Source organism: Athene noctua, chromosome 2 (genome assembly GCF_965140245.1).
Source record: "Athene noctua chromosome 2, bAthNoc1.hap1.1, whole genome shotgun sequence".
NCBI classification, from domain to species: Eukaryota; Metazoa; Chordata; class Aves; order Strigiformes; family Strigidae; genus Athene; species Athene noctua.
The window spans coordinates 148,372,820-148,400,483 of NC_134038.1; the positions used below are offsets into that span (position 1 = coordinate 148,372,820).

The 27,664-nt window shown below is 39.9% G+C and overlaps 1 protein-coding gene across 2 annotated transcripts; it reads left to right on the forward strand.

The window, feature by feature from the left end:
• GPD1L (glycerol-3-phosphate dehydrogenase 1 like) lies at positions 1-27,664 on the forward strand. Of its 2 annotated transcripts, none has more exons than XM_074900584.1 (8): positions 1-125; positions 5,491-5,668; positions 7,076-7,216; positions 11,048-11,186; positions 12,363-12,475; positions 18,508-18,741; positions 19,653-19,759; positions 24,704-27,664. In XM_074900584.1, exons 1-8 carry the CDS (start codon positions 73-75, stop codon positions 24,798-24,800), a joined length of 1,062 nt encoding a protein of 353 aa, XP_074756685.1. In that variant the 5' UTR covers positions 1-72; the 3' UTR covers positions 24,801-27,664. The 2 variants fall into 2 exon arrangements, with proteins under 2 accessions (XP_074756685.1, XP_074756686.1); XM_074900585.1 differs by having other exon boundaries at positions 7,145-7,216.

Genomic DNA, 27,664 nt, shown 5'->3' on the forward strand with positions numbered 1-27,664 from the left:
GCGGGCAGCGTGAGGCGGTGGCCTCACGGAGCCCATCGCCGCCGCCATTGGCGGGGCGCGGGTGGCGCTGCCATGGCGCTCTCGGCGGCGCCTCTCAAGGTCTGCATCGTGGGCTCGGGGAACTGGTGAGTGCGGCGGCAGCCCCTCAGGGGGCCGAAACCTCGGCGGCGGCAGCCCCTCAGGGGGCCGAAACCTCGGCGGCGGCCCCGGCCTGACCTTCCCTGAGGCGGTGCCTGCCCGGGCCTTGCTGTCGCTTCCCGCGCAGCGCTGTCGTTCCCCCGGCCGGCAGCCGGAGGGTTTCGCGCCGTGGCCGCGCTCCCCTCAGGGCTGGCGGCGGTGAGGGCAGCCCCGCCCCGGAGGCCACGGCCTGGGTGCTGGCGGAGAAGCACGGTGTGGCCGGCGGGGCTTGGCCTGTGGCGGGCTCTTGGGGTGGCTTGTGCCGTGCGGGTGGGCTTCTCCCGCCCGAGCTCGGTGACCCCGGGAGGCGGAGGTGCTGCCCTTCAGGGAGCGGAGGAAGGAGCGGCAGACCCGAGCACCCTGTTTTGGCGTGTCTGTGGGCGCCCGTCTGTTCTCTGAAGGGGTTATTTAGGGATATTCTTAACCTTGTATTTGTTGTGTGGTTTGGCCGATGTCAGGTGACGTAGACATTAAAGATACTGAAAACATTTTGTTTTTTCAGTAGGTCGTTGCTAACTAGGCGCTGCCTGTAGGGCTCCTGTAACAAGTCCACTTCGAAAGCGTTGTTCGGGGTTTCCCTCGTTAGCTGTCTTCCAAAGTAACTCAGAGAAGAATTGTGAGACGCTAGGGTATTTGATATATCTTTTCTTTTCAAATTATTATTCTGAGGCACGCGGAAGGCTTGAGACAAGGTTTTATTGATGCATCTATCACTAGATTATAATTACACTTAAATAAATTTACTGTTGTGTCCACTGAAAGCAATAGATTTACTAATTGTTTCTCTAAGAGGAGCATCATGTTAATAATCCTTTGGCTTGCTTCTTCAATTTCTCTACCATTCCTGATCACTCTTTTTACCCTGGAACCCTATTTACAATTAATAAGTACAACTGTTATATAAATGTATCCTCACAGTTTGCCACTTTAATTCCTAATGCTGAGCGTACATTATTTCTGATAACAATCTGTTTTTTAAGACTAAATCTAAATTCAGAATTTGGCTTAGGGAGAGCAAGGTGCTGCAGTTTATTAAACAAAACTTAACAGCCTTTTGTCAAGGTGATCTTAGACTTGTTGCTCACCCCCTGCCCCCTCCTGCAATCGGCTGCTGTTTTGCATAGTTAAAAATATCAGCAACTGCCAAGTTGTATTTTTCTTTGTGATGGCTTGTTGAGGGAATGGCTGACATTTCAGTGCAGCATCTCTTGCTTTCCTTGCACTGGCCTGTAAGATGGATGGGGAGATACTGCGCATTGCAATATATGTCAGAAGGAAATTGTGTAGTTAAACCCATCAGTCTTTTAGGACTATTTTTGCTGTTCTTCCATACTTGAAATCTAGCAAAAAGTTTTACAGGAAGTTTGACTGCATTTATATTTGAGTAACTGTGAAACTCACTTGCAGAAGCAAAAGGATTTGTAGATATTACCTATTAGGAATAACCATGTGTGTATATATTTTATTTTCACCTCATTGGATCAGTTTAATAGCAAGAAAAACTCCTGCCTAATGGGGTGGATATTTGAGTGGCAAAATGCCCGTGTCTGTGATGCTGAGAGAAGGAGATAATGCTATTACTGTGCATCAGCTTTTTTCTTTCTTTTGGGGATAAATGTATTCAAATAACTGACAGCTTATTTCATATCTGATAGCAGTGTGGCATTTTTTTGTAGTAGGAAAGCAGAAACCAAAGTAATCAAAAATTTTAAATTGCAAACGATTTGACATGCAACAGCTCTCCCGTCCTCCTCCCCCCAAATGTTTCTGAAAACAATAATTCTTGGAGAGGTAGGTGATTTCTTCCTCAGAGTCCAAGGGATGACAGACACCAAATCCTGACTGCAAAGAGCACTGCGATTCAGTAATATATGCAACCATTGAACTAAATTGTAAATTGTACTTGAATTGTGTACCTGTGTGTATGTAAATGCCTTTTTGAACTGGGGCCTGTGGTCCTAAAGTGGAATCATTTAATGCTCAAAAGCAGGTAAAAAGAAAGAAAATTAAGCATTTTATGCATCTTACCATTGATATTTTGACCGTTACATGTTTTTGAAGCCTGGATCACTGGAGCATCTGACTGGTGGTGCCTAAATTGTAAGCATGTAAGTAGTTGAACAGAGTGGAGTTGAGATGATTCTGTCTGACAGATGCCAGTAACTGTATGATCATCTTTGCATTCTCACAGCCCTTTAACCTATATCTGGGACAGAAAAAAAAATACTAAAGGAGCTTGGCAGGGCAGTGACCAGTTGAGCCAATCACCTTGGATGATAAACTACTTGCAGTCAGACTTGTTTGGTTGGTTTGGTGGGGGAAGGTCACCTTAGCAATGAAGTTGAGTTGGTAGGGGTCACTCCACACCTGATGGAAGATCACGGGACGGGCCAGATGGTTTTTTGCTGGCCTTGGCCATTTAGGTTATTCTGCTGGTGGATAAGTGATTGTATTAGGATCTTTAAGATAGGAGATAAAGTAAGCTTTATTGAATATGGAGTGAGTACACCTTGGGAATATGCCTTGGAACCTCAGAATTCAAGGACAGTGCCCAGATTAATTTAAAGCACTGCAAACGCTGCCTTGGACATGTATTACAGCGTGCTCTTGTGATAACGCTTCCAGGGCAGGTTAACAAGGTGGACACAAACAGAATTTATCCTTGTCTGTTTTGCTAGAACCAGTTGTAAATTAATCTGGTCGCCCAACCTGAACTAAAACTGTGTTTGGGAAGAGTTGGGAAGTTACAGGGACAGAGGGGTTCATACAGCTAGGACTTGGTGTGGAAGAATGGGAGGTGAAACATGGTTTATCTGAGGTGATTTTACAGGGACAAGTGGTAGAGCAAGATGAGATTAATGATACTATTTGCACTTTCATATTTAGACTTCCACCGATGCTGGTATCTGGGCAAGTTTAGAAGTTTCTGGGCTTTGTGCTTTACTTTTAAAGTGATAAGGAGAAAGCAGACCAACTGCGATACACTATAACAGCAGAGGGCAGGAGGCAAAGTGATGGTTTTGGTCCGTGAGCATCAGATAGTTTTTTAGCAGTGTTAAATCACTGTATGTGATTGTATTTGGGCGTACCTCTGATACTTATTGCAAGGAGGAGAACTACTTTTTGGCATGCAACTGCCTTGCACTACTTGAATTGCATTAAGCACCCCTCAGAGCATCTCAGGATTAAGGTTTATGAAGGAATCTTTCGCTATGGTTTTTCTTGTGTAACTGAGCGGCTGCAGGCGTGAAGTCCTGCAACCTCACTCACACTAGAACTGTTAGTGCTAGGAATAAATTGGCAAGAATTCCCATTCCTTTGCCTTGCAGTGTGTCAGGAGTATAGAAGATGAGCCAGACGTTCTAGAAGATTATTTCAGAGTACACAATGAGGATTATTAGGGCACAGGAGAGTATATAGGCTTGCTTGTTGGATTAACAGGTGTGGGGAACTGGTATTTCACCTTGCATAGAGCAATTTTAGACTCAGTGTCAGTTGTTTGACCTTGCTTAATTCAGTTCTCCAACAGTTGTTGCAACAGAACAGGGAATGAGGAACTAGAGAAGCCAGTCAGGAATCTTCTTGAATTCAGGAACGAAGACTAGGCAGATCTTCCCTTTTTTGATACTACATTCAAAGGCTGAACAAAAGACAGCTAAGGCATTTAAGTGTTAAATAGTAATGGAATTAATGTCTCTCTCAAGTAGCACACGCTGCCAGAGTTTATGCTGGCGAACTGAAAATCCCCACTGTACAGTTGCTGAATCAGTTGTTTCTGTCTTTATCTACAGTAAGCACACACAATGTGTAGTGAAGTTCAAAACTGAAGACAGTGATTTTGTCAGGATCCAGCCTTTGTATATAAATCTGCAGTAGTAAATGTGCTTTTGTTAAAGGAACTCAAAGCACTTTCTGTGGAACACATACCTGTGTTGTGTTGAATGGGATTCATACTGTTTGTGTGGATCTGAAATTTGCGGGTTGAGCTGGTCTGCCGTTGCAGCAGAAAGCACTCTGTGTGCATGCAGATCTAGAATGTGAGTTTGAGAAGAGATGCCTAACAATTGTGGCTTCTGTATCACCTCCTGAACCCAGGGGAATTGGTAGTGTGTGAAGTGCTACTGGAGAAATAAATTCCAGTCTTTTAAGGCATACAGTTTTATGGTTTAGCTGAAGAAGGTCTACTTAGGATACTATAATTTTTTCTGCTGCTACTTAGAAAGTGACCTTAGGCCTGTGGCAGCACACATCTTTAATATAGCATAGTGAGTTGTGCCATATTAAGAGCTGTCAGAGCAGAATGAATCTATTTGGTTCAGTTGCCAGCTATGAGTTTCTTACAAGCAATGCCCGTAATAAATTTAGAGGAGCGTGTGATCGTAACTAGATTTGAAAGGTTTAAATGTTCTTACCTCCTAATAAAGTGTGCAGTTTCCACACACGCACACACATAAGCCTCAGATCAGTGAGACTGTGTACTTTTATCACATCTTTCTACAATTTGTCTGCTTAGTAGGTTATCAGTAATTATGAAGCCACCTCTTGTCCCAGGAAAGGAAGTTAGGTTAATAGGTTTTATAAATTGCATCTTTTTCTTCTGTATAGCATTCAGGCTAGGAATGGAAGGGAAGGTTGCCTTTGTTCCTCTTCTTTTAGGTCGCTCCAGTAATTCCGATTAATTTCATTGTTGCATAGAGATTTTAGTAAAATTGATCAACTCCTACTGGTTTCACTGTGTGCTGTTCTTGGGGAGAAAATGAGGCTAACAGTAATGGAATTACCTGCCTGCAAATTCAGAGGATGCTTTTGCAACATCAAAGTCTGTGAGTTGGCAGCATAACCATAAAGCTTATAACTTATGCAAGATATAACTGCTTTTGGCTTTAAGCATGTATCAGTATTATACAGCAATTGGTGGGTCAGTCATCTTAGCAAAGAAAGCTTCCTGTTTCTTAAAGGTAAAAATTATCTATTTTTAAAAAATGAAGTGTGTCACTTTCACCATGGCTTTGAAGATCTAATTCATTTGATTTGTGGAAATACAGTAACCCAAACTCTTACTGAATAGCCAAAAAGCAGACAAAAAAAAAGTAAGAATGGTTTCAGTAAATGCTTCAATCCAACCAACTCTGGATATGTTTAAGAGAAGGCAGCAGGTGTGAATGGTGTATTTTCCCACTTGTTTTACTAGATCAAAAATGCTACATAGTAATGTCCAATAACCTGTGAATTTCTGTTTATTTTAAAGATAATCTCTTTCTCCTAGAGCAAAATCATAATTTTTTAAGAATACTTTTGTTTTCTTTCCTGCAGGGGTTCTGCAGTTGCCAAAATAATAGGCAGTAATGTAAAAAAATTGCAAAAGTTTGCTTCCACAGTGAAGATGTGGGTCTTCGAGGAGAATATTAATGGGAGAAAACTGACAGATATCATAAATAATGAACATGAAAATGTAAAATATCTCCCTGGATACAAGCTGCCAGATAATGTGGTAAGGCTCAGAAGCTGAATTCTAGTTATAGAGCAGAGGGAATATTGCTCATGCTATGAATGGAAGTAAAATTTGTTTTGTTAACAAAATAGGGTTTATAATATTTCAGACTGTATGCTATTTTACTGATGAGATCAGAGATTTGAACAAGTAAAATGACAATTCCAATGAACAAGTAAAATGACAATTCCAATGCACTGTACTCTCTTTTTTTGATTTTTTTTTTTTTTTTTTTTTTTGTGATCTCCCTATTGTCTTTATGTTACTACAGCTTCTGTATAGGGAAGCAAATGTGAAAACAAGGGCAAGATTAACACCTCTGACCTCTTACCGTACCCACTAAAAAAAAAGTTGGCCTCGACTTTGGAAGGGAGCTGGCTAGTCAGTGAGAATTGAAGGAACTTAAAAGTATTCTGAAACTTAGGAAGTATTACAGGATGAGAACTTGAGGATTTCTCAAGTAAACTGCAAGCCATTTGCAGTTTGTCTGGTTCTCAGCTGCATTTCAGCTATGTGCAGTCAGATCAGCATGTTAGATGTAGCACTGCCAGAGCAGAACAGTGGGGCTCCACATCTGTTCTGTGTTGCTGTAACATGATGGGGGGGGGGGGGGGCAGGTGGTGACTCTTGCCCAAAAAACATTATAGGAAGAGGCTGCAGCAGCTGACAATTCAGTAGAAATTTTGGGCAGGAAAACCATGAATTGCTGTGCCTTGCAGTTTTCTTTTTAACAATAATGTTAAAATCCCATTTCCCTAGCCTTGAGCAGGTGTGGTGTTTCTGCTGTCCACTACCTGCTCATTCAAGTTTGTTCTGTTTATGAATATGTCAAGCTTATTGCTACATTTTAAACCTGAGTGTAATTTTAAGATGGTCATCAAGTGTTAGGAAAAGTGGAGTTTGGCAAGTGGCTTCAAAGTAGGTCACTGTCTTATAGGGTAAACAAAATCTGTGAGTACAGAGAAAGAAAATATAATTTAGCGGATGTAAGAGGTATGGAGAAGAAATTTGAGCGTGTAAGAAACTAAGTAAAGAAATTACTTTTCTACATGCAGTAATTTATCAAAAACTGAGATTATTTTGTCAAAGAGAAGGCAGCTTTTTATTTTATATTTTCTTTCTCAAAGTACTTGTTTGAATGTTACGGAACATTGTGAATTTTCATTATGTTAACCACGCTGGTGGTTGTGAAGAGGCCCCTTTCAAAACATGAAATAGCTTGTCTGAAAGCTTAAATTCTTTTGATTTTCTGGGAAGTTTATGTTACTTTTTGTTTTGAATGATGAAGCACAGTAGTTTGTAGCATTCAGTATAAGGCCAAAATTTTGGGTTTACTTATCAGAGAACGCTTGTGTGTAGTGTTAATTTTACGAAGTTATGTGGCCTTTCTCTCCCATAACTACACAGGTTGCTGTCCCAAACCTTAATGAAGCTGTACGGGATGCTGACTTGCTGGTTTTTGTCATTCCTCATCAGTTCATTCATAAAGTCTGCGATGAAATCACAGGACGAGTACCCAAGAAGGCACTTGGTATAACTCTCATAAAGGTATAATAAATACTACGCATTAATAACTGAGAATATGTCATGGAATCTTCTAAAACAAGATGGTTTATATTTTGATATAAGAAGTGTTTTTGCATTATTCACTTGTTTGTTCCATTAAACCTTTCTAGACCTAAGATTGGAATTTGTCTCGGTCATTAGTGGATTGTTATGTGGTGTTTTTTTAGGCTAGTGCTTGCAAGAAGATGAGAATGAGGCTGTTCACAAGACTTTCAAAAAAGGAGGGAGTGAATATGGTTTGCACCACCAAGCTTTCCAGTCTTTTAGTTGTTGTTTCTAAATGCATCATTAGATGAAGAACAGAGCACAAGCATAATGCTTTGATTGTTAACGCACATCCCACACGCTGAGTTGATCATTTTAAGAATCGCTGAGAGAATTTCATGTGACTGATAGCGCTCTTGTTCATGTCAAATATCATGTTGCAATAAGTGAATCTGTTCAGCATGGCCCAAAAAGATCGTTTGAGCATAGGAAATAGGAGGGGGCAGAGTTGTGGTAAGTGTTTCACTGGAGTGTTTCTCGTTTTGGTGGCAGGAGAATTTTTAAATGCGGATGAGCTTCTTTTTTAAATTTTTTTTTTGCTGTGTGTTTAGCTGCAAAGAATAAGGTATTCCCACAAGGTCTGGAAGATTCTGGTTTGCTGCTGCTTTGTACTTAGTTGAGAGTGGGCCATTTTCTCAGCACATATGCCCTTGTTTACTGTCATTTCTGGAAAATGATACATTTATGGATCTGTGCTTAAAAAGAACAAAAACCCCCTTACTGCAAGCTTGTCTCTTTAGTTTGGCTGTCTAAACCCATCAAATCTGTGTTGTTTTTCAGGGCTGACCTGATATATTTCTGAGATGTATGAAAAAGTAATGCTTTCCAAGTGCACTTGCTGCATTTTGTAGAACAACTTTTCATATTATAGAAGAATGAAATAAGGCAGTGTTAAAAGAGCTGAATGCATAACACTGAAACCACACAACTGTCCTAGATGCCCTTAAATTTGTTGCTTTAAAGTTGTCCATTTATGCTTCTTTCTTATGTAAGCTCAGGATAAACTTTATTCTGCTGTAATTTGCTAAATGTGAGTTACGTTCTCGTGTCCTTAGAGATAGAAATAACTAATGAAATTGGTGGAGTAAATGAGAATTTATGTCAGCATATCTGAAGTCAGAGTCTGGGCCTATATTCACTTGGGATTACTGCTCTGGGTATTGATTGCCAGTGCTTTAATGGAGTGTGGATTAATGGCTATGTTTAAAAAAAAGAAAGGGGGTGGAGGGGATACTTATCTTTAAAGAAAAAAAAATCGAAGCCCCAAACAAACAAAAAAAACCCCAACAGAACAAAAAGCCTGTACTTAGTGTAGCGTAAGTAAAATTGTGGCGCCTGCCATGCAGAGCAGAGTTGATTACTAGGCATCCTCCCACTGTCACGTAGCGACACTGCATCAGTAGGCTGTCTTTTGAAAGAGATCGTGTGAGGCCCCTTAATTTTTTTGCAGAATGCAAAGTACATGTTAGCTTTTATGAAAAGGCCTAACTGTGCATCATTAAAAGTATCATTTAAGAAGAAAGGGCAGAGATTTAACACAACAATGAAACTAAGTAGTAGAGGCAGGAATGCATTTTTTTCTTCTACTTTTGCAGCTTTATGCATTTTGTTTTCATCAAAGTCATATTTTTAGTGGTCTCATTATGTTCAACACTAATGCTATTAAAGTGGCTTGTGTTAACTTTGGCAGTTAAAGTGCAGTTCTGCTCTGAAAAATATCATTAGTGGGACACCTTGTTTCTGTGCTTTCTATCGATAAATTGCTTGGCAAGATAGCAGTGTGTCATCTTTCAGTTTTTTTCTTTCTCTTTTTTTGACAGTAATCTTAAAGCAGAGCCTAATGTCTGATAATAAAACTGAATCTTTGGGAAATAAAGACATTTGTCTGCTGGTTAATCTGCATTCCCATTGAAACATTTGCAGCTGTGTTGCTTTTCTGATCACCGGTGTGTATGGAAACCTAACAAATCATTGTGTGGATGCGAGGGCAGGAACCGTACACAGCTTACAATGAGATACAGCAGTGAGCACAGGAAGCAGGGTAGGTGGAGGTCATTCAAAATACTCTTCAGGCAGCCTCAACATCAGTCTTATTTTCATCTACCTAGATATGGGCTCCAGGGATTGTTCTGGCAGGCGTGTTAGGACTCAAGCGATAAGACCACAGACTTAGACTTGCATTGTCTGGGGATCACAGCTGTCTAGTGGAAATTCCCATGCTGGAGCCTTGGATTTTGGGGGAGGGAGGGGTGCTTGTTTTTTCTCCCGTCATCTACCATTCAATATCAGATTTAACTCTACAAGAAACAGGTGCAGCTCTCCTTGACTTTGGTCAGAAGTTGCATGTTTCATAGCAGAGCTGAATTTGGCACCCAAGTCTCTCTGATCTCCTTTCACTTGGATGAATAATGGTTGTGTACATATTCACATTTTTGGAGTTGTTCCCAATGTGTCTATGCTTTTTTCTTTATTATTTGTCTGCTTAGGAGGGAGGGACCTTACAGTTATTTTGTGGAGACATTTTTGACACTGAGGGAAAAATACAACGTGTGTTTGTGTACTTGCTTTTAGATTCTTTCTGTATGGCTCATTAAAGATAAGGGAGAGCTGTGCATTGATACATGTTGAAAAAATGTAGAAATGCAGGCACTACTTTAATTGGCTGGTTTGATACAGGCGTTTCTGCATGTCTCTTGATTGTATCCTGTTATTTAAGGAATAGCACCTCTGATCTGTGGAAATGCAAATTACAGCCTCCCTGAAATGTCACTACTGGCAACATACAAGTGTGTGTATGTGGAAGTAGTAGAGGCTGACACTGCCTTTTTAACTTTATGTCATAATTCAAAATTACCGACCCCCAAAAGTACCAAATTCCCAACATTAAAAAATAGTACTGTATAAAATGTGGTATACTGTGGAAAGGAAAGATCATTTCAGTAGCTTGTCTGCTATGCCCTCGTTCTAAAAACTCAAAAGGAATCTGCATTTAGCAGACTAGGAGAAAAGGTTTTTGTGAAAAGAAAAGGGTCTCATTTGTAGTTCTTGGTTCAGACAGTTCAGGATATCAGACTCTCTTCTCCATTGCAGCATTAATCTCTGGAGTGATCTTTTCTAAGGTCCTATTTCTGCCCTTACTTTCATGCTTTGTTAAGAATACGTTATAAATACAGATTGAAAATAACTTTAGAAGTCAAGTTATTCTCAGTTGTTTAGGTTTCTACATACCTGTGAACAGCTGTTCCATTTGTAATGGTATTCAAAATTACTAAACTGGGTTTCTGCTAGTCAACTGTTGTTGGTATTATACACAAGGGAATCTGTCTCTGAAATTTCAGTTCAGATACCTCTTCGCAAAACAAGTTATTGCGATGCCATTTTGTGAGTTTTGGTGCAATTTCAAATCCAAGTACTGGCCTTATTCACAACTGATGGATTGGTGATGCTTCACTGGTTTTAATAAGGATACACTGATAATAAGTGTCTGAGATTCTGAACTAGCAAAGCTGAATATTCAACACTTCATAGAATCTTTGAGCATGGAATAAACACTGTTACCATCATGTAGAGTTTAGTCCTAATACTTAGGGTGCCACCTCCTATGAAAAGAAGACAAGAACAGAAGTTTCACTGGTAGCAAGTCTGTCATCTTTAGTGTCTATCTGAGTAGGCTTTGTTGCACTTCGCACCCGTGGACAAGACTAATTGTGATGTGCTACTGTGTCTAATGAATGACTTTTTAGTAATTCCGTTTAATGTTGGCTGCAGGGAATAGATGAAGGCCCGGAGGGACTCAAACTGATCTCTGACATTATTCGAGAGAAGATGGGAATAGACATCAGTGTGCTGATGGGAGCTAACATTGCCAATGAGGTGGCAGCAGAGAAATTCTGTGAAACCACAATAGGTACTGTTCCAAGTAATAAGAATGTTCAAAATATGCTCCTGTCCTCACAGTTGCATACCAAATAGCTCAAATGTTATCATTTTCAGCATTAGCTGGCTGTTATCAGAAATTGTTGAGTTCTTTTTTACTTTAATGTTGTATTTCCTAGAATATTTACACTTCGAAAAGTACTAGGACAATACCAGGAATAGAGGGACAGGGACGAGTGCAATTTTACCTAGTCTCATTAAGGTTGTGACCTTAGCAGGTGAAATACTAAGCATGCTTTTTATCACCCTCCACATAACAAACTGCTTTATTTTGTTGCTGTGCTTAAGGTTTTACTTGGGTCTGCGTGGCTTTATATGGATAAATGATTATATATATGTTCTGTGCTCCAGCTTAGGTGTTATGGTCACAGATCATACCTTTATGCATGTTTGGGTTGGTTTTATTTTAAAGGTATCAATATCTTATTTTAATTTCTCAAAATAATTAGTTCCCCCAAAAGCTAGACATGGTTTTAGTTCTGTGTTGATGTCTGCACACCTTTGCAGCACCAAGATGTGTGTAGTCTCAGATTTCACAGTGTTTAGATAGGCATATGTGTGTGGGTATATGCATACAGGTAGTCATACATAATAGCACAGAGTTCCTGTTACTTTTGCAGTGTTAATTTTTAGTTTTATGCCTATTTAGCTTTGTAACCTATCATTAACAGCTTTTGCACTGACCTCTTTGACACATTTGTCAGTGGCAGCACGCTCAATTAATAAAACATCCTTGATGTGCCTTTATCAGTGGGTATTTTTCTGGAATGCAGACCTTAAAATAATTGGTAGAATTCCACCTGCTATATTATTTTATTATTATTATTTATTTTTTGTTATTGACTTCTTTTTAAAAAGAATGATCAAAAAAAGAGAGAGTATAGAGAATTAATTAAATTGTTATTTGGAATCTGTTGCTGAGCAGACAGTGAATTATGCAGAAGTCATAAAGAAGTCCTTCTTCATTAAGAAGAGTAACTCAGTGCAGAGCTCCTAAGTGCAATATAGGCATGTCCTTAGTCACTTAAAACAGGAGTGTCTTTAGGATGAAGATAGAACAACCTTTCTCTGCTTTTAAGCTTGCACAGGAAAGGCTAAATAACACCCAAATAAATTATTCAATTTTTAACCTTCTGTCTCTCAACAGGCAGCAAAATCTTGGAGAATGGCCTTCTCTTCAAAGAACTCCTGCAGACTCCAAACTTCCGAATAACTGTAGTAGATGATGCAGATACAGTTGAGCTTTGTGGTGCTCTGAAGGTAAGATTAACAGGCTGCAGTTGGTATGCAAATGGAGTGATGATCCTTGCAGACAAAAAGAGGGTATTTTCATTTAAAGAATTAAATTTATTGTGCTTTGTATAATATGTAAAACTGATGCATAACATTTCTGAAAGAACCACATTGGAAATTAGGGAGCAGCATGTTCTGAGAGTTGGCTTTTGTTCTTGACCTAGAAAGATAGCGAGGTGAAATTTGTGTATTTTCTTTGTAGCCTTACTTTGTTCCTCCCTCCTGCTTCATTATTCATCATGTGTCCTGCAGACTGAACTCTAGTGGCATTTTAAAAAAGCTGTATGTATTCTGTCTGCTCTGGTCATTTGTTTTTGATTGCAGTATATTTTGTTAACTGAGTCCAGACTTCCAAAGAAATGCATGGTATGAGCTCTAAACAAAAAGTGAATTAAGGTTAGATTAACTTGCTTAAAAACACTATAGATTTCTTGCCTGATTAAAAGGTATGAACTGTTATAAAGCAGCATAGTTCAGTCATGCTAGTATAGGTGATGTTTTTAAACATACAACTCTTCCTTAATCTCAGAGAAAATTTTATTTAAATCATATTTTTAAAAGTAATTTTTCATTTAAAACCCTTCCTAGCTTAATCCTAGATCTTGTGTTGATAGCATGCAAACAACTTCCTGAGCTGTTTTTAATTTGAACATTGCAAAATTTTATTAATGCATTGGGAACATGTATGCCTCTGAAAGAAAAATAAAGGAGCTAAAATTAAACAGATGGATATGTTTTTATTGCCTGTGCAGAGCAAAATGCAAAGCTCAGATGTGAATTGTGAAATGTAAACTTGAGGGTTTTTTCTTAGAACTTGTACATTCTTCTTATTAGGAAGATTGGTTGCCAAAGGTAACAACAAGCACTTTGCCTTTTTATGATTAATCTGATAATATTTGTAATAAAAAATGTGAAAAATAAGCATCTTTTCATGTGATTGTTTTTAGGGAAAAAGCTAAAGTGTAGCTTCTGTCAGCAGGCAGTTATTAAACTTGCAAAGTTTCTTCATTAAAAAATAGTAAAAATTAGCATTATTTAACCTGCTTGAAGGAGGAAATCCCTATTTCAGAAGATGACAGTGTTGTGTGAAGAGAAAGGTCTAACAAGAAAGGTTCTACTCTCTTTCTATAGCAGTGCCGATTCAAAATATCAGCAGCATCACTGCAAACTACAGCTTAGAGGACAGAAGTAAGCAGGCACACATGCCAGTCCAGACTGCCTTTTAGATGTGGAAACAGTAAAAGCAACTCTTGTATTGGTATTTAAAGGATGAGAAATAGTATGCTATGAGAAATAGTATATTCTCCCAGCTTCTGCATTTTTCTATAAATACCGGCTTGGGAAAAGGAGACTTTTTTGATATTTCTGGCATAATAGACTAGATCTTGTTAAAATTCTATACTTCTCTCCCTCTTTATTTCTGCAAGCCTTTCTAAGCGGGGAAGATTTTCAATATGGATGGTTGCCTAAAGGTTCAGAAAAAATACAGAATGGTAACAGAGAGTGCTCTGAGCGCAGCTTTCCCTTACAATAATGATAATTTTAGGTTTGAAATTTGTTTTTTGAAGCATATTTAAATTCAGACTGTAATAATAGGTATTGCAGCTGCATGATCATGAAAGAACATGTGCTTGATTGCTATTTATATACATATATATACATATTGAATATCCACTTCATTTACTTTTTTTTTGTGTGTGTGACAATGGGCTGATGGAGATGTACTGAAATATAGAAATCAGCACAGTAAAACTGCAGTCTTGTGTCAGCTTGGAGACTGGCTGAATAGGCAATGGCAGTTACTTTACAAATTCTGATCATACCGAGGAAGAACAGCTGTCTACAGTAACTTGTTGGCTGTAGGAACAAAAAGTACTTGGTGTGTTCTTCTCTACCAGGAGAGAAGAGTTTTCTTTTGAGGACCAAAGCACATTTCACACTTACTTGTTGACCTTTTCTAAGGGTTGAGGTCAGAAATTAACAAATTTCAAATTTGGATAGTTCAGTTGGCTTTCCAGGCAGCCTGACCAAGGCCACCTACACGGTCCAGCTGCCATTTGCCAGGCAATGACGGGGCCTTCCTAGGGAGTGCCTCAAGATTACGACACCACTGTAGGAGTAGGATGTGCAGCTAAGCATACATATGGATGTGTGCTGGGACACTGATGGGTGTGATACCATGGACTAGCACAGACCCAAGTTTATCACCACTGAGGTGTCCTTAGAGTCCTTAGCGCCTGCCGCCAGTGTGTGGTTTTACAGTGAAACAGCACAGATGTGAGGCAAGACTCAGCTGGTGCACGAACCTAGCAGCATACTTGAGAGGCAATATAAACATTGGTAGCTGCATTCTTGGGTGTAAACTGTACTGGAATCGCTTACCCAGCGCAGTGGTGATGGGGGTGAGCGTGATGGAAGATGTGAGAATCTAATCTGGCGAAATGGCCATGTTCCAGCTGCTTGGTGTGTATGCTCACGGATCTGGAGAGTTAAAAACCCTCAAGTAGCAGCAGCCAAGGACCAAGACAGTTGTGACAGTTACTGTAGGAAAGAGAAGGAGCAGCAGCTGTAGTTGCCTTTCAAGTTGCTTCAGGCCCATCTCTAAATCTTACAGCTCCAGCTAAGCCTTAAGCAAAGAAGTAAGAAGTATAACGAATATTTATTGTTTACCAGGTTATGTAACCCAGCATTTTCATTAACAAAGGTGGTCTTGCAAAGTGTGTTTATAGCAGTTACTGTTGGATAATCAGTCTAGGTACTGTGGAAGTTAATTGTTGTAATTACTCTTTCCTGAGATTAAGTGGAAATGAAATCTATTATTTACATTCAAGCTCGCCAGGAGCAAGCAAGCAGTTTATGCTTAACCTCTCTGACAGTCCTGATGATACTGTCTTTGATTTATCGAGTCTTCATTTGACCTCTCTCGGCCATGATGTGAAGTGATGAGCTTCTGCAAGATCATGTGTAAGCAGGAGGGAAGTCAGGCTGTGCTGAGCTCTGACACTACCTCAAGGAAGGCTGGACATCCCAGGTGCATTAACATATCTGCTTAGTTCTCTAATGATCTGTTGTAATTATGGAGAGGTAGTTGTTGCCTCAGAAATGGCCTCTGAAGCCATCCTCGTGAGCACTCCACACTAACTTACTGTAAACAGAGTAGGACTGGAAACTGGATATTTCTGAGCACTGACTGTGTAAGAACTTGGTCATCTATTGACCTTGCATTTGTGACCTCTGGCATGTTTGCAGCAGGTCATGTGCAAGTAAAAGACACTTTTTTCCCATTTGTTCTGACAGATACTGTGAGCACTGCCTGGCATCAACATTGCTTTTCTGGAGCATACCTTCACTATCCCAGTGATAAAATAACTGAATCCAGGTCCTTGCTCATGTTCTAGAATAGCTAGAACTAGGACTAATGTCAGCTTCTGGGTACCAGAGCAACTAAAGATTCATCTGTTAGTGCAAAATATTTCAGTAGCTTAAAACCATATGCAATATAAAAACACCCTGTACATGCTCTAATGTAAAAAGTTGTTAATGCTGAGATTGGGGAAATGTGTCTTCTCAAGCGTGAAGTGATTTTGAGAGCTCTGAATCCCTCAGGCCAAGAGAAACATTGTGTAGCAGTATTTTGGAGTTGTTGTGACAGTAGGTTTGAACCCTTGGAACAACAGGTTTGTCTGTAGGCTAAAGTCAGCCTTGCTTATTGGGCTCTCAGACCCCTGTGTTGTGTGTGCAAATACAGTCAGTCTTGGAGCTCTTGGAAATGTGGGCTCTCTTCTCTTGCACAGACTTGAAACAAACTTGGCTTAGTGCCTGCACCCAGAGTTTTCTGTTTTGGTCTTGTTTTGGACTGAAAGAAGACTTAGTCTCAAGTTTTGCGAGATTCTTTTTGTTGTTTTTTAAAAGGAGTGGCTCATCTTTCAGTAAAGTATAACTTTCAGTGCGGTATAATTCAGTTCTCTGCGGTATATTAGACATGAGAGAGTTATCATAGATTCTTCAAGGATTTAAATGAAACCAGATGGATGATAGACCTTGTAAATTCATAGTTGTGGTCTGTGGGTTATGTAGACCAGGATATAACAGTCTCCTTAGGTGTGGGTGTGCCTTCTAGAGCATAATTGGTTAGCTTGTTTCCTCATTGTTTGCAAACAATGTGTAAGAACATACAATGGGGACGTACAAATGAGGAGCTTAGTGTTTCAGAATTAGACTCACAACTTCCCTTCTTCCCTACCCCATTTCCTCAGATGGAAGTAATCTTGGTATGACTTGCTTCAAACCGTATTTCTGTTTTTCCAAAGACAAACATTGCAAAAGGTAGTAGACAGCGAAATACCATAGGCCGAATCATATTGTAAATTATGATCAGGTAGGCTGATTCAAAGTGGAAAGTAAAAGCAGGCAAAGTTGGAGAGAAGGCAAAGCTTTAGTACAGGAGTGTTCAAGAAGTACATGGAAAAAGCCCAGAGGTTGTTCAAAAATATTTTTGTTTTTAGCTGAGCCCTAAGTACTTGCAGACTTCACATATATGTAAATTCCATTTAAATGGGTTATCCCATCTGAAAATTTCTTAAATACGTGTTTGACTTCCTTTTGCTTTGCCACCAAGCAAACAGATATTGGAGGTTGCTCTGGGAGAGGTGTCTGATGAAAACATACCTTGACTGAATCACCACAGCCAAGATTTAAGCCAAGATGATCTGAAGTACCAGCTTTAAAAGTCTGATCATCTTTTGCTGCCTCAGGTCTGATGTTGAGATATCTGTCTGCAATTTTTAAGTCACCTTTAGACCTCAGCTAGCTGCTCAAAAAGTAATGACTCATCCTCTGACCTCGTTTGATTCAGAGTCACCTAGCCATGACTGGCCACAGCACTGCAGCTGCCTGCAGTTTTTGGTTTTTACAATCCAAAAAAACAAACCAAAACTGGCTATTAATCAGCTTGTTGCTTTCATTAGCAACTTCTGACTATTGCTGTTTCTTCAGCAACAGTTAACATTTGTTTGGGTTTTTCTCCCTGCATTGGATGCTACATTAGGTGATATCATGTTGATTCTCCTGTGGTTTCTGTTGTGGTCACTGCTGCTGTTGCATTCAGAAAGGTATTACTACATTTATTGATTCAGTGATTGCTTTATCAGTGCCTCAGAATGCCATCATCTGTGAACCGTTTTGGTTTTTGGTAGGGTTTGGGATTTTTTTTGGTAGGGACAAACTTAACCATGGCTAGTCTGACTCCTGGGCCGGAAAATAGCTTTTGCTTCACTCAAATGTCTCAACTAATCTCTATGTTTGTAAACCAAAGAAGGGACTGTATAGCTGATTGTTGAAGAAGAAACAGCACATTCTTTGTAGAAGGTTTGTAGAAGGTCTAAGGGAAAAATAATTTTTTTTTGCTTAGGAAAGGTATTCCTGTGTCATGAACCTTCTGGGAATCCTTCGTTTATTATTACTGTTATGGAAACTGCATACTTAGAAGGGCTGCACACTATTAGCTTAGCTGAATTTGGTCCTTTAGTGTACCAGTATGGAAGTCAATAAATGTTTCTTGGATTCTGTATTACTTTAATCATAAATAAAATATGGATAAAAGGGCTGTGGGATGTCAGTGTAACTTTGCCCCTGCCTCAGGGCAAGAACAGCTCAATCTAGATAAAACCTTGTTTGGGTGTAGCGTAACCTGTTTGGTCTTAAAGACAGTCAATAATAATAGCTCCACAGCTTCTGGGGCAACTTGTTCCAGAGGTTTAATTATGCTTTTATCCTTTGGAAATACTTAGTAATGTAAGACTTGCCATCTTTTTTTTTTTTAAAGGTTATCCCATAGACCTCAAAATCCCAAACCAAAAAAATCCTAAACAACAGCCTAGTCTTACAACAGTAAAGTGTCTGCAGTTCTTAAGGACGTCTGCACTCTGTCTTTTGGTGTCTTCTAGGATTCTGTAACAATAACTGACTTGTTTCCCATTTGTTTTTTCTCTTCTCATTAGAATATAGTAGCAGTAGGAGCTGGGTTCTGTGATGGTCTTTGCTGTGGTGACAATACCAAAGCTGCCGTTATTCGCCTTGGCCTAATGGAAATGATTGCCTTTGCTAGAATTTTTTGCAAAGGACAGGTGTCTACTGCCACTTTCCTGGAGAGCTGTGGAGTTGCTGATCTCATTACAACGTGTTACGGTGGCCGGAATCGACGTGTAGCAGAAGCATTTGTTAAAACTGGAAAGGTACCTTATTCACTGGGTGAAATCCACTGTTACAAATACTAGCAATCCTGGTTTGTTGGAGTAATAGTACAGTTATCTGAGACGTGTTAGCTATAATCAGTGAGTACCCTTTTCTATCCTCTCCTTTTTGAGTGCGTTACAAGGCTAGAATGAGTTTAAAGGTGTTAAGAAGGAAGGGTGATTAAAAAAAGAAAAAAGCTGGAGAGGTTACATATTGAAAGATGCAGATTTAAGGACAATATTTACAAAAAAGAATATGAGAGAGTATTATATATGGTCACTTTCAAGAAGGGAAAAAACCTTCAGTAATGTCTTTTTTTTCCATAGAATCATAAAATGGCTTGGGTGGGAAGGGACCTTAAAGGTCATCTCGTTCCAGTTCCACTGCCACTTCTCTTGATGCAGCCCAGGACACGGTTGGCTTTCTGGGCTGTGAGCACACATTTCTGGCTCATAGTCAGTTTTTCATCCACTGGTACCCCCAAGTCCTTCTCCCCAGGGCTGCTCTCAATCCACTCTTTGCCCAGCCTGTATTTGTGCTTGGGATTGCCCCAACCCATGTGCAGGACCTTGCACTTGGCCTTGTAGAACTCCGTGAGGTTTGCACAGTCCCACCTCTCAGGTCTGTCCAGGTCCCTCTGGATGGCACATCCCTTCCCTCCAGTGTGTTGACTGTACCACACAGTTTGGTTTCATCAGTACACTTGCTGAGGGTGCCCTCAATCCCACTGTCCATGTCACCGACAAAGATGTTAAACAGCGCCGGTCCCAACACCGACCCCTGAGGAACGACACTCGTCACTGCTCTCCACTTGGACAGTGAGCTGTTTCTATCCAGATGATGTTGTCGGGCTTATGAAAACATTAACGTAGCTCTCTTTTTCTTCCTTTTTTTCCCCTCTGTTTTTCAGTCTATTGAAGAATTGGAGCAAGAAATGTTGAATGGTCAGAAACTGCAAGGACCACAGACTTCTGCAGAAGTGTACCGCATCCTCAAGCAGAAAGGAATGCTGGAGAAGTAAGTAGGAACAGATAAAGCAAGTTCCGCATACCCCTTTTTTATCTCCATAATTCTTTCTGCATATTTGGTGTTGATACCTTTATGAAGGTGATAACCAAAAAGAAAATCACTGTAATAAGAGTAGCTTCATCCCCAGTTAAAATCACAGAGAGAAGTGAATAGAACCTCAAAATCTCAAAATACTATTGCTGTAGACAGAGCTAATAGTGTGACATTAAATTTGTGAATGCCCTTCTGTTTGTAGAATATATTATTGCTTTCCGCTATTACAGAAAAGCACAGTGAGTATGTTTTAACATGTGAAAAGAATAAAATACATTAAAATAGAAGCTGAGCTTTCTAAAGAGACTTGTGAAGAGGCTCTACAACTCATTTCATAGGAGTAAATTTATTACACATTTCCAAGGAGAGGAGCCTTGTTATTGAGGATTTGTGTAGGTGATCACCTGAATAGAGCAACTGCTTCTATCCACATGGGTTCCAGCTTAGATACCACAGTTCTCTTTCCTAATGTCACTTCCAGTTTGGTCTAGGATAAAACCTGTCATCTGCTTGTGTAGGTCGGGGTTTTTTTGTGGTAAGAAATTAAACAGCTTCTCCTTACTTGTTCATTTGTATTCAAATCATATATGATTCCTAAAGCCACACACACAGTTGTCTCCTTATGAGATTAAGGGATGCATTTATCTGTTCCTGTCTGTAGAAGAGGCAAAATCAGAAAATACATGACTGCCAGTCAGAAGGCCAAGCCTTGTTACTTTTCTTTCCAAAGCAGTTTTTGAAGTCCAGTTTTAATGGGTCAGCTACATTAAATTTCTTATTCTTTCATGGAATCATAGGATGGTTTGGGTTGGAAAGGATCTTAAAGACCATCTAGTTCCAACCCCCTGCCATGGGCAGGGACACCTTCCACTAGCCCAGGTTGCTCAAAGCCCCGTCCAACCTGGCCTTGAACACTGCCAGGGAGGGGCAGCCACAGCTTCTCTGGGAAACCTGTGCCAGGATCTCACCATCTTCACAGTGAAGAGTTTCCTCCTCGTATCTAATCTGAATCTACCCTTTTTCAGTTTAAAACCATTACCCCTTGTCCTATTCCCTACACTCCCTGATCAAGAGTCCCTCCCCACCTTTTCTGTAGGCCCCCTTTAAGTACTGGAAGGCCGCTATAAGGTCCCCCTGGAGCCTTCTCTTCTCCAGGCTGAACAACCCTAATTCTCTCAGCCTGTTCTCATAAGGGAGGTGCTCCAGCCCCCAATCATCTTTGTGGCCTCCTCTGGACCTGCTTGAGCAGGTCCTTGTCTTTCTTGTGTTGGGGCCCCAGAGCTAGACACAGGATTCCTGCTCCACTCTCGTGAGACCCCACCTGATGGGGAGAGTCCCCTCCCTCAACCTGCTGGCCACACTGCTCTTGATGCAGCCCAGGATACGGTTGGCTTTCTGGGCCGTGAGCACACATTCCTGGCTCATAGCCAGTTTTTCATCCACCGGTACCCCCAAGTCCTTCTCCCCAGGGCTGCTCTCAATCCACTCATTGCCCAGCCTGTATTTGTGCTTGGGATTGCCCCAACCCATGTGCAGGACATTGCACTTGGCCTTGTAGAACTCCGTGAGGTTTGCACAGGTCCCTCTGGATGGCACAGCCCTTCCCTCCATTGTGTTGACTGCACCACACAGTTTGGTGTCGTCAGTAAGCTTGCTGAGGGTGCACTCACTCCCATTGTCCATGTCACCGACAATGTCATACAGGACAGTTTCAAAAATTTTGCACAGGTCCAGGTAGATTGTATCAGTTGCTCTTCCCTTATCCACCAACACTGTAACCTCATCATAGCAGGCCACCAAATTTGTCAGGCACGATTTGCTCTTAGTGAAGCCATGTTGGCCACCACCAGTCACCTCCTTATTTCCCATGTGCCCTAGCATAGTTTCCAGGAGGATGTGCTCCATGATCTTACCAGGCACAGAGGTGAGACTGACTGGCCTGTAGTTCCCTGGGTCTTTTTTGTTTCCCTTTTTAAAAACTGGGGTTATATTTTGCCTTTTCCAGTCAGTGGCAACTTCACTGGTCTGCCACTACTTCTCAAATAGGATGGATAGTGGCTTGGCCACTTCATCCACCAGTGCCCTCAGGACCTGCAGATGCATCTCATCCGGTCCCATGGATTTGTGCACCTTCAGGTTCCTTAAATGGTCTGGAACCTGATCTTCCCCTACAGTGGGTGATTCTTTCTCCCAGTCCCCACCTTTGCCTTCTGCATCTTGGGTGGGGTGCCTGGAGCACTTGCCAGTGAAGACTGAGTACCTCAGTCTTCTCCACATCCCAGATAACTAGGTCCCCTGTTTCCTTCTGGAGAGGGCCCACATTTTCCCTAGTCTTCCTTTTATCACTGATGTACCTAACATTAACCTTTTAATATTATTTTTGGATGTAAGACACCTAAGTCTATTTTTGCAGTGTACAGTAATCAAGTTAACTGCAGAAAAAAATCTAATTAAAATGTTGGCTTCAGTCTTTGCTGTTTATGATTCCCTGAATGAGACAAGATGCTGTGTTTGGCGTTTTGGTTGATTGGTTGGTTTTTTCCCTGTTCTATCTTAGAACAAATTCAACACATTATAGAAGACTTTGAGTTGTGTTTTTAATAAAGGATATGAAAACATGGAGTTGATAATATCTGTTTGGTATACCAAAATATACGTGTCAGTTCTTCATAAAAGGTCTCATTCAACAAGACTTCTGAAAGGAACTTTCAATGTGTTTTTTCAAAACTTTCTTGCTACTGCTTTAAAACACAAAACACAGTAAAATAACCATGGTTTCAAAGTGAAGAGGTAAGACTCTAGTAAGAGTAAAATTTCATACTCTCATCCTACTAAAAAAGTCCCAAGGCTACATAGAAATGTGCAAGTCACAGTTCAGTGGAAGAGTCTTGGTAGCAGGGTCGATGCCTACTGATGTTTACAGTGCAGTTTGTTTTTTTCCTTTCGACCGTTGTAGAACTAGCCCTCTTAATATGCTCAGGGTTAAGATGCACTTGAGTTTGCTGGCCATGAGCCTGCAGCCAGCCTGGATTCTGCTTTCCCCATGTGAAGTGTGGCAGACCTCTGCACAGCAGAGTAATGTTCTCTGTGATAAACAGCAAGACTTATGTATCAGGATGTGGTTTGTAGTGGTGGTACTTCTTCACTGAGAAGTAACTGCCAGTACTGTATCTAAAGTTGTGTGAAACTTGCTTTTGCTTCAGAAGGTTCACATGTTTTGTGGCTGCCTCTAGTAAAATTTCACATAGGCATAACAAATTTTATTTTAGTGCCTACATTTAAGTTTTTACGGCAAAAGCAAATTCAGACATGTCCTCAGCCCAATATATTATACAAAGTGAGTGATAAGTGAGGCTTTTTAATAAATGCAGAAGCCTTTGTGTAAAATTTTTCTGCATATTTCCTAGTAAGGGTTTTGCAACCTAAACAGTGTAGCATTGGATTTGAAAGAGCAGCTCTGTGGTGATATGCTAATGTTGGTTCCACCGATGAAATAAAAAGAAAAATCAACTCAATTGGATTGACCTGAAACAGTTTTTGCTATCGCTGCTATTTTTGTCTTGTTCTCCACAAAATCAAAACAAAAGAAATGGACATGCATTTCATAGTAGGACATTAAAATGTTCCAGAGAAAAATGAAATTCTACAGTTTGAATTGGTACTTGTAATAAAAGCCATAGAAATGATGGACTGAATTCACAAACATGTCCATTCTACCACTTTTTTTTTTCCCCAGGAACGTGAAGTATTGCAGTCAGCCAAGTACAAATCCTGCATCTCCCCTGAGAATGCAGTAGTCACTGTGCTGTAACGGTGCTCCTGAATGGCTCGTGGCTTCTCTTGTGACCTGTGGTTCACTTTCAGAAGGCGCCTAGTTCAGAGCTATGTGGTGCTACCAGAGTTATGTCATTATAACACATGATAGCAGAGTGTATGGGCAAGGATATATGGTGCTCAGTACTGCTTGGGGGTTCTGCTCAGTGCTGCATTTGTGCATTACAGATAATAAAGCTTCAGAGTTACTGGTAGGACTGCTTTTCTGAGGAGAAAGTCCTAGCCCAGATGTATTCAGAATCACTTGGAAATCAACTATTTCACCATCTCCAATGCTCCTTATTTTAGTCAAAATATTGTAGTGTGTTGGGTCAAAATTCATCAATATAAAAGGCTGCACTGAAATGGCATATTTATTTTGGTGAACAGATAACTAATCCCTAAAATTCACCAACCTTTGTTTGAAAATGGGACTTGTCTGGCTGTCACTGTCCAGGATGGACAGAAAGCATATATAAATTTCCGTGAAGTGTCTTGGCTGTAACAAGTCTTCAGATTATCAGAGAAGCCTGAATAATTTGGGGCTTGTTGGAAACATGGCCAATTAAAAAAAAAAAAAAAAAAAAGGAGAGATAGAATTTGATGTTTCAAAATCTGTGTTTAATTTTAGACTCATTAAAAACTTGACCTTCAGTTTCTTCTTGGGTCTCTGTGTCATATTCTGCAATTGTTTTATCGAATTATTGCTCACAGATAATGCATAACTGATGTGCCAGTCAGCCTTTTTAACCAGAGATGAATACTGCTATAAGACTATCAGGGAAAGATGTGAGTGTTTTTAATGTTTTATTTTTTTAGATCACTTAATGGTTGTGCCATACATAATGAATGTTGCAGGCTCCATTATAGCTAGCTAGGCTTCTGAGAGGGATTCATTTTGGAGATGCATGTAAGTTCTGTATTCACCCAGAGCTTTTCAGACCAGTGTTAGCACTTGACACACACTAAGAGAAATCGATTTTTTCGGTCTTTTCTCTCCTTCTCCTTGCCATTTTTTTTTTTGTTTAAAAAAATGTTACAGAATAAACTTAAACTGTGTTTACTTTCTCCACTGTGTTTCCTCAGGTTTCCACTATTCACTGCTGTGTATCAAATCTGCTATGAGGGGAAGCCTGTCAGAGAGATGATATCCTGCCTTCAAAGTCATCCAGAGCACATATAAAATCGATCAGGCCATCATACTAATGCAGCTTTCTGCCTTTGAAATTTATATCTGGGTTCAAGTGGATGTATCATTAAGCTTCGTTCAAAGCTGCTCACTAGACAACAGTAACAGCGTGAATGTCTCTGAAGGGGTATTGGTTTTTGTTACACAGCCTAGTTTGACATAGCATGCAGTGTTGGCTTGGTGATTGTCATTTTACTGGCTAAAATACAACTGGTTTAAGATACGCAATGCAAAAGTTGCACTACATATCTAGTGTATATATACACAAGTGTACTTTGTGTGTGTTTCTACACCATAAAATGCAATGTTTTGTTGTCTCTTACTAAGGCCTAGTCCAAAATCAACTGGACACTGGTGGGAAGAATCCTACTGGTTTTGATGGCAACTGAATCAAGCCTGTAACCTTGAAATATTAAGAGTCTTTTTATTAGAACTTGGTTTTATTCTGTATACACAATGAAATTTTAACGTTTTGCGTGCTTATGATTATGTTAATTTAAGCACTATTAATGCAAAACAAGTGATAGCAGTTATTTGGGGGCTACAGGAATATTTTAATGAATTCTGGTGAAGCATATTTTGATTTTTTAAAGTCTTTAAACTGTCAAACTATTTTGAAACCAATTTCTAAGTGAATTTGAAGTTTTTAATTACACTGTTTTAAAGGGAATATGCTAGAGGGGGATCATTACCTCCTCTTCTGTTTTTTAATCCTTGCATTTTCGTATTTCTCCCTTGCTGTTCCCAGGTATTAAGCTCTTCTAGAATCCCATTCCCCAAAACAAGTGGGAGATGTTGACCTGGGGATTCTGAACCCTAGAGTCTAGGGTTCGTTTTAGCGTTGTACCTGTGGTTGTTCTTAATGGTGTTATTTGGGAGGTGGAAAAGGATACTCTTGGGGTATCCACCACTCAAAATTGTCAAGCTGCGTTTCTAGCTTAACCATTGGCTGTAAAGTGTTGCACTCCACACAACACTCCAAGGAAGGTTCAGGGAATTCCCTGGTAGATTATGCCTGTGTTGTCAAAAGGGTTACATGCCAGTAAACTGACAGCATTCGTTTCAGTGCCTGTCAGTGACTGGCCCATCAATTGGACTGTAGTTCTGAACCAGTCTCCCCAGAAAAATGGTGAATTCTGAAGTTCCTCTTTTCACTGGACAAAACTTTAATGGGTGCTGGATCAAGTCTTTTATGACCATTCTCCCAGTAAGCTGCTCAAAGTCATCTGTCTCTTTTATTCCCCAGGTATCTCAACTAGGTTTTTTCAGGCACTTTGCTTTATTGAGGGAGATTAATTTTATTTGTTATTGGAAAATTTGTGATTTTATGGAATTTGGGGTTGGCTTGGCTGGCTTTTTTTTTTTTTTTTTTTTTTTTAGAAGGTTAATGCAAGAGAAGATAGATAAATGAAATGCGTCTTGCTTTTCTTGTATACTAAACTAATTTTTTTTTGTGAAATAGATGATAGTTACATAAAGAGTGGACTCATTCTTGGATCAAAGGTTAGCATCAAGATTTACAGAGCTCAGCAAGAATGCCCATCCACTCTGAATATCCACTCCCAGCCTCTGAGCAGTATCAGAACTGTTGTTCACTGTTCTCCATGATGTTTATCGACCAGAAATTACAAGCACGAGCCCATCCTGAAGCTTTAAGTTGCCATTCAAAACTTGCTAAAACAAAGGGGGCATGGCCTGGGAATAATTGTCGTATTTACTTAAGTAGCCTGGGTTACCCTAAAATAGGCGAGCATTGGGGCAGCTCTGTATAGACAGGAAGGTGCTTCAGCTCAGGGGTACCATTTCTTGTGCTCCTATAATGTTTTGCATTAATTTTTGGAAGTTCTCATGAATTTCATCAAATATTTGTTGATGAGAAAAGTTATTTTGCCTTATTTCTGATTTAGTGCTAAATATAACAGATGGTTAGAAGTTAAGTAACAGCAGATGTTTGTGGCAATTGAGGAAATCACTGGTAGAGCTGACTTGGAGTAAGCACTCTGCTTAGACAGTTTAAAGGATGTGTTAAGGTTGGAAGCACTGTTACACTATCGCACACGTGGAGCGTACACTCCTCATTACTGCATTACTTCCAGTGTGTCTGCTTATGCTTGTGTTGGTTTCTTTAATACCAAGCTGATTGGCTTTGCCTTTATATGTGTACATATACATATATATAAAAACTTTTTTTTACATGCAGTATGTAGAACAGTAGCATTTTGTAAGATACATAAAGGGCTATATGAGCTATATGTGGTAAATTAATATATATTTTAAAATTATTTCTTTATTATTCCAATACTACTTCTACCGCTGAAACCCCAACATCTTAATTGTTCTTGTTTTCTACAGAAGCCTGTTCTAAGGCAATTTCAGAGAAAAGGTTTTTATAGAATTCTTTCCTTCGGTCTGTAGTGATATTCTTGTTCTTTTCAGACAAAAAATGAGGTTTCAGTAATTAAAATAATTTATTTAAATTTCTATAGATCGTCCACCATTTGTATTTGCTTTTCAGTGCTTGAGAACATTCAGCTTGGCACTAGATTTTTTTCTTCCACTAATATTTACTGCTCATTAAAAGACTGTGATATGATACTGGAACTGAATGACTAGAACCCTGTTCTACAAACAGTTTTGCTTAGTACTGGGGTAGTCTTACTGAAAACATTAACCCCTGGATAAGGGGTCGTAAATTTGTAACTAATTCTTGATTTATGAACGTTAATCACTAAGGAAGGCATTATCTTCTAATGATACATACTCAGCTTGCCCTAGACATGTGTACTGATTTTGTTTAAAGATTGTGAATGTGTACCCATTTGAAGACTTGGTACAAATAAACATTTTTGTCTTGGGAA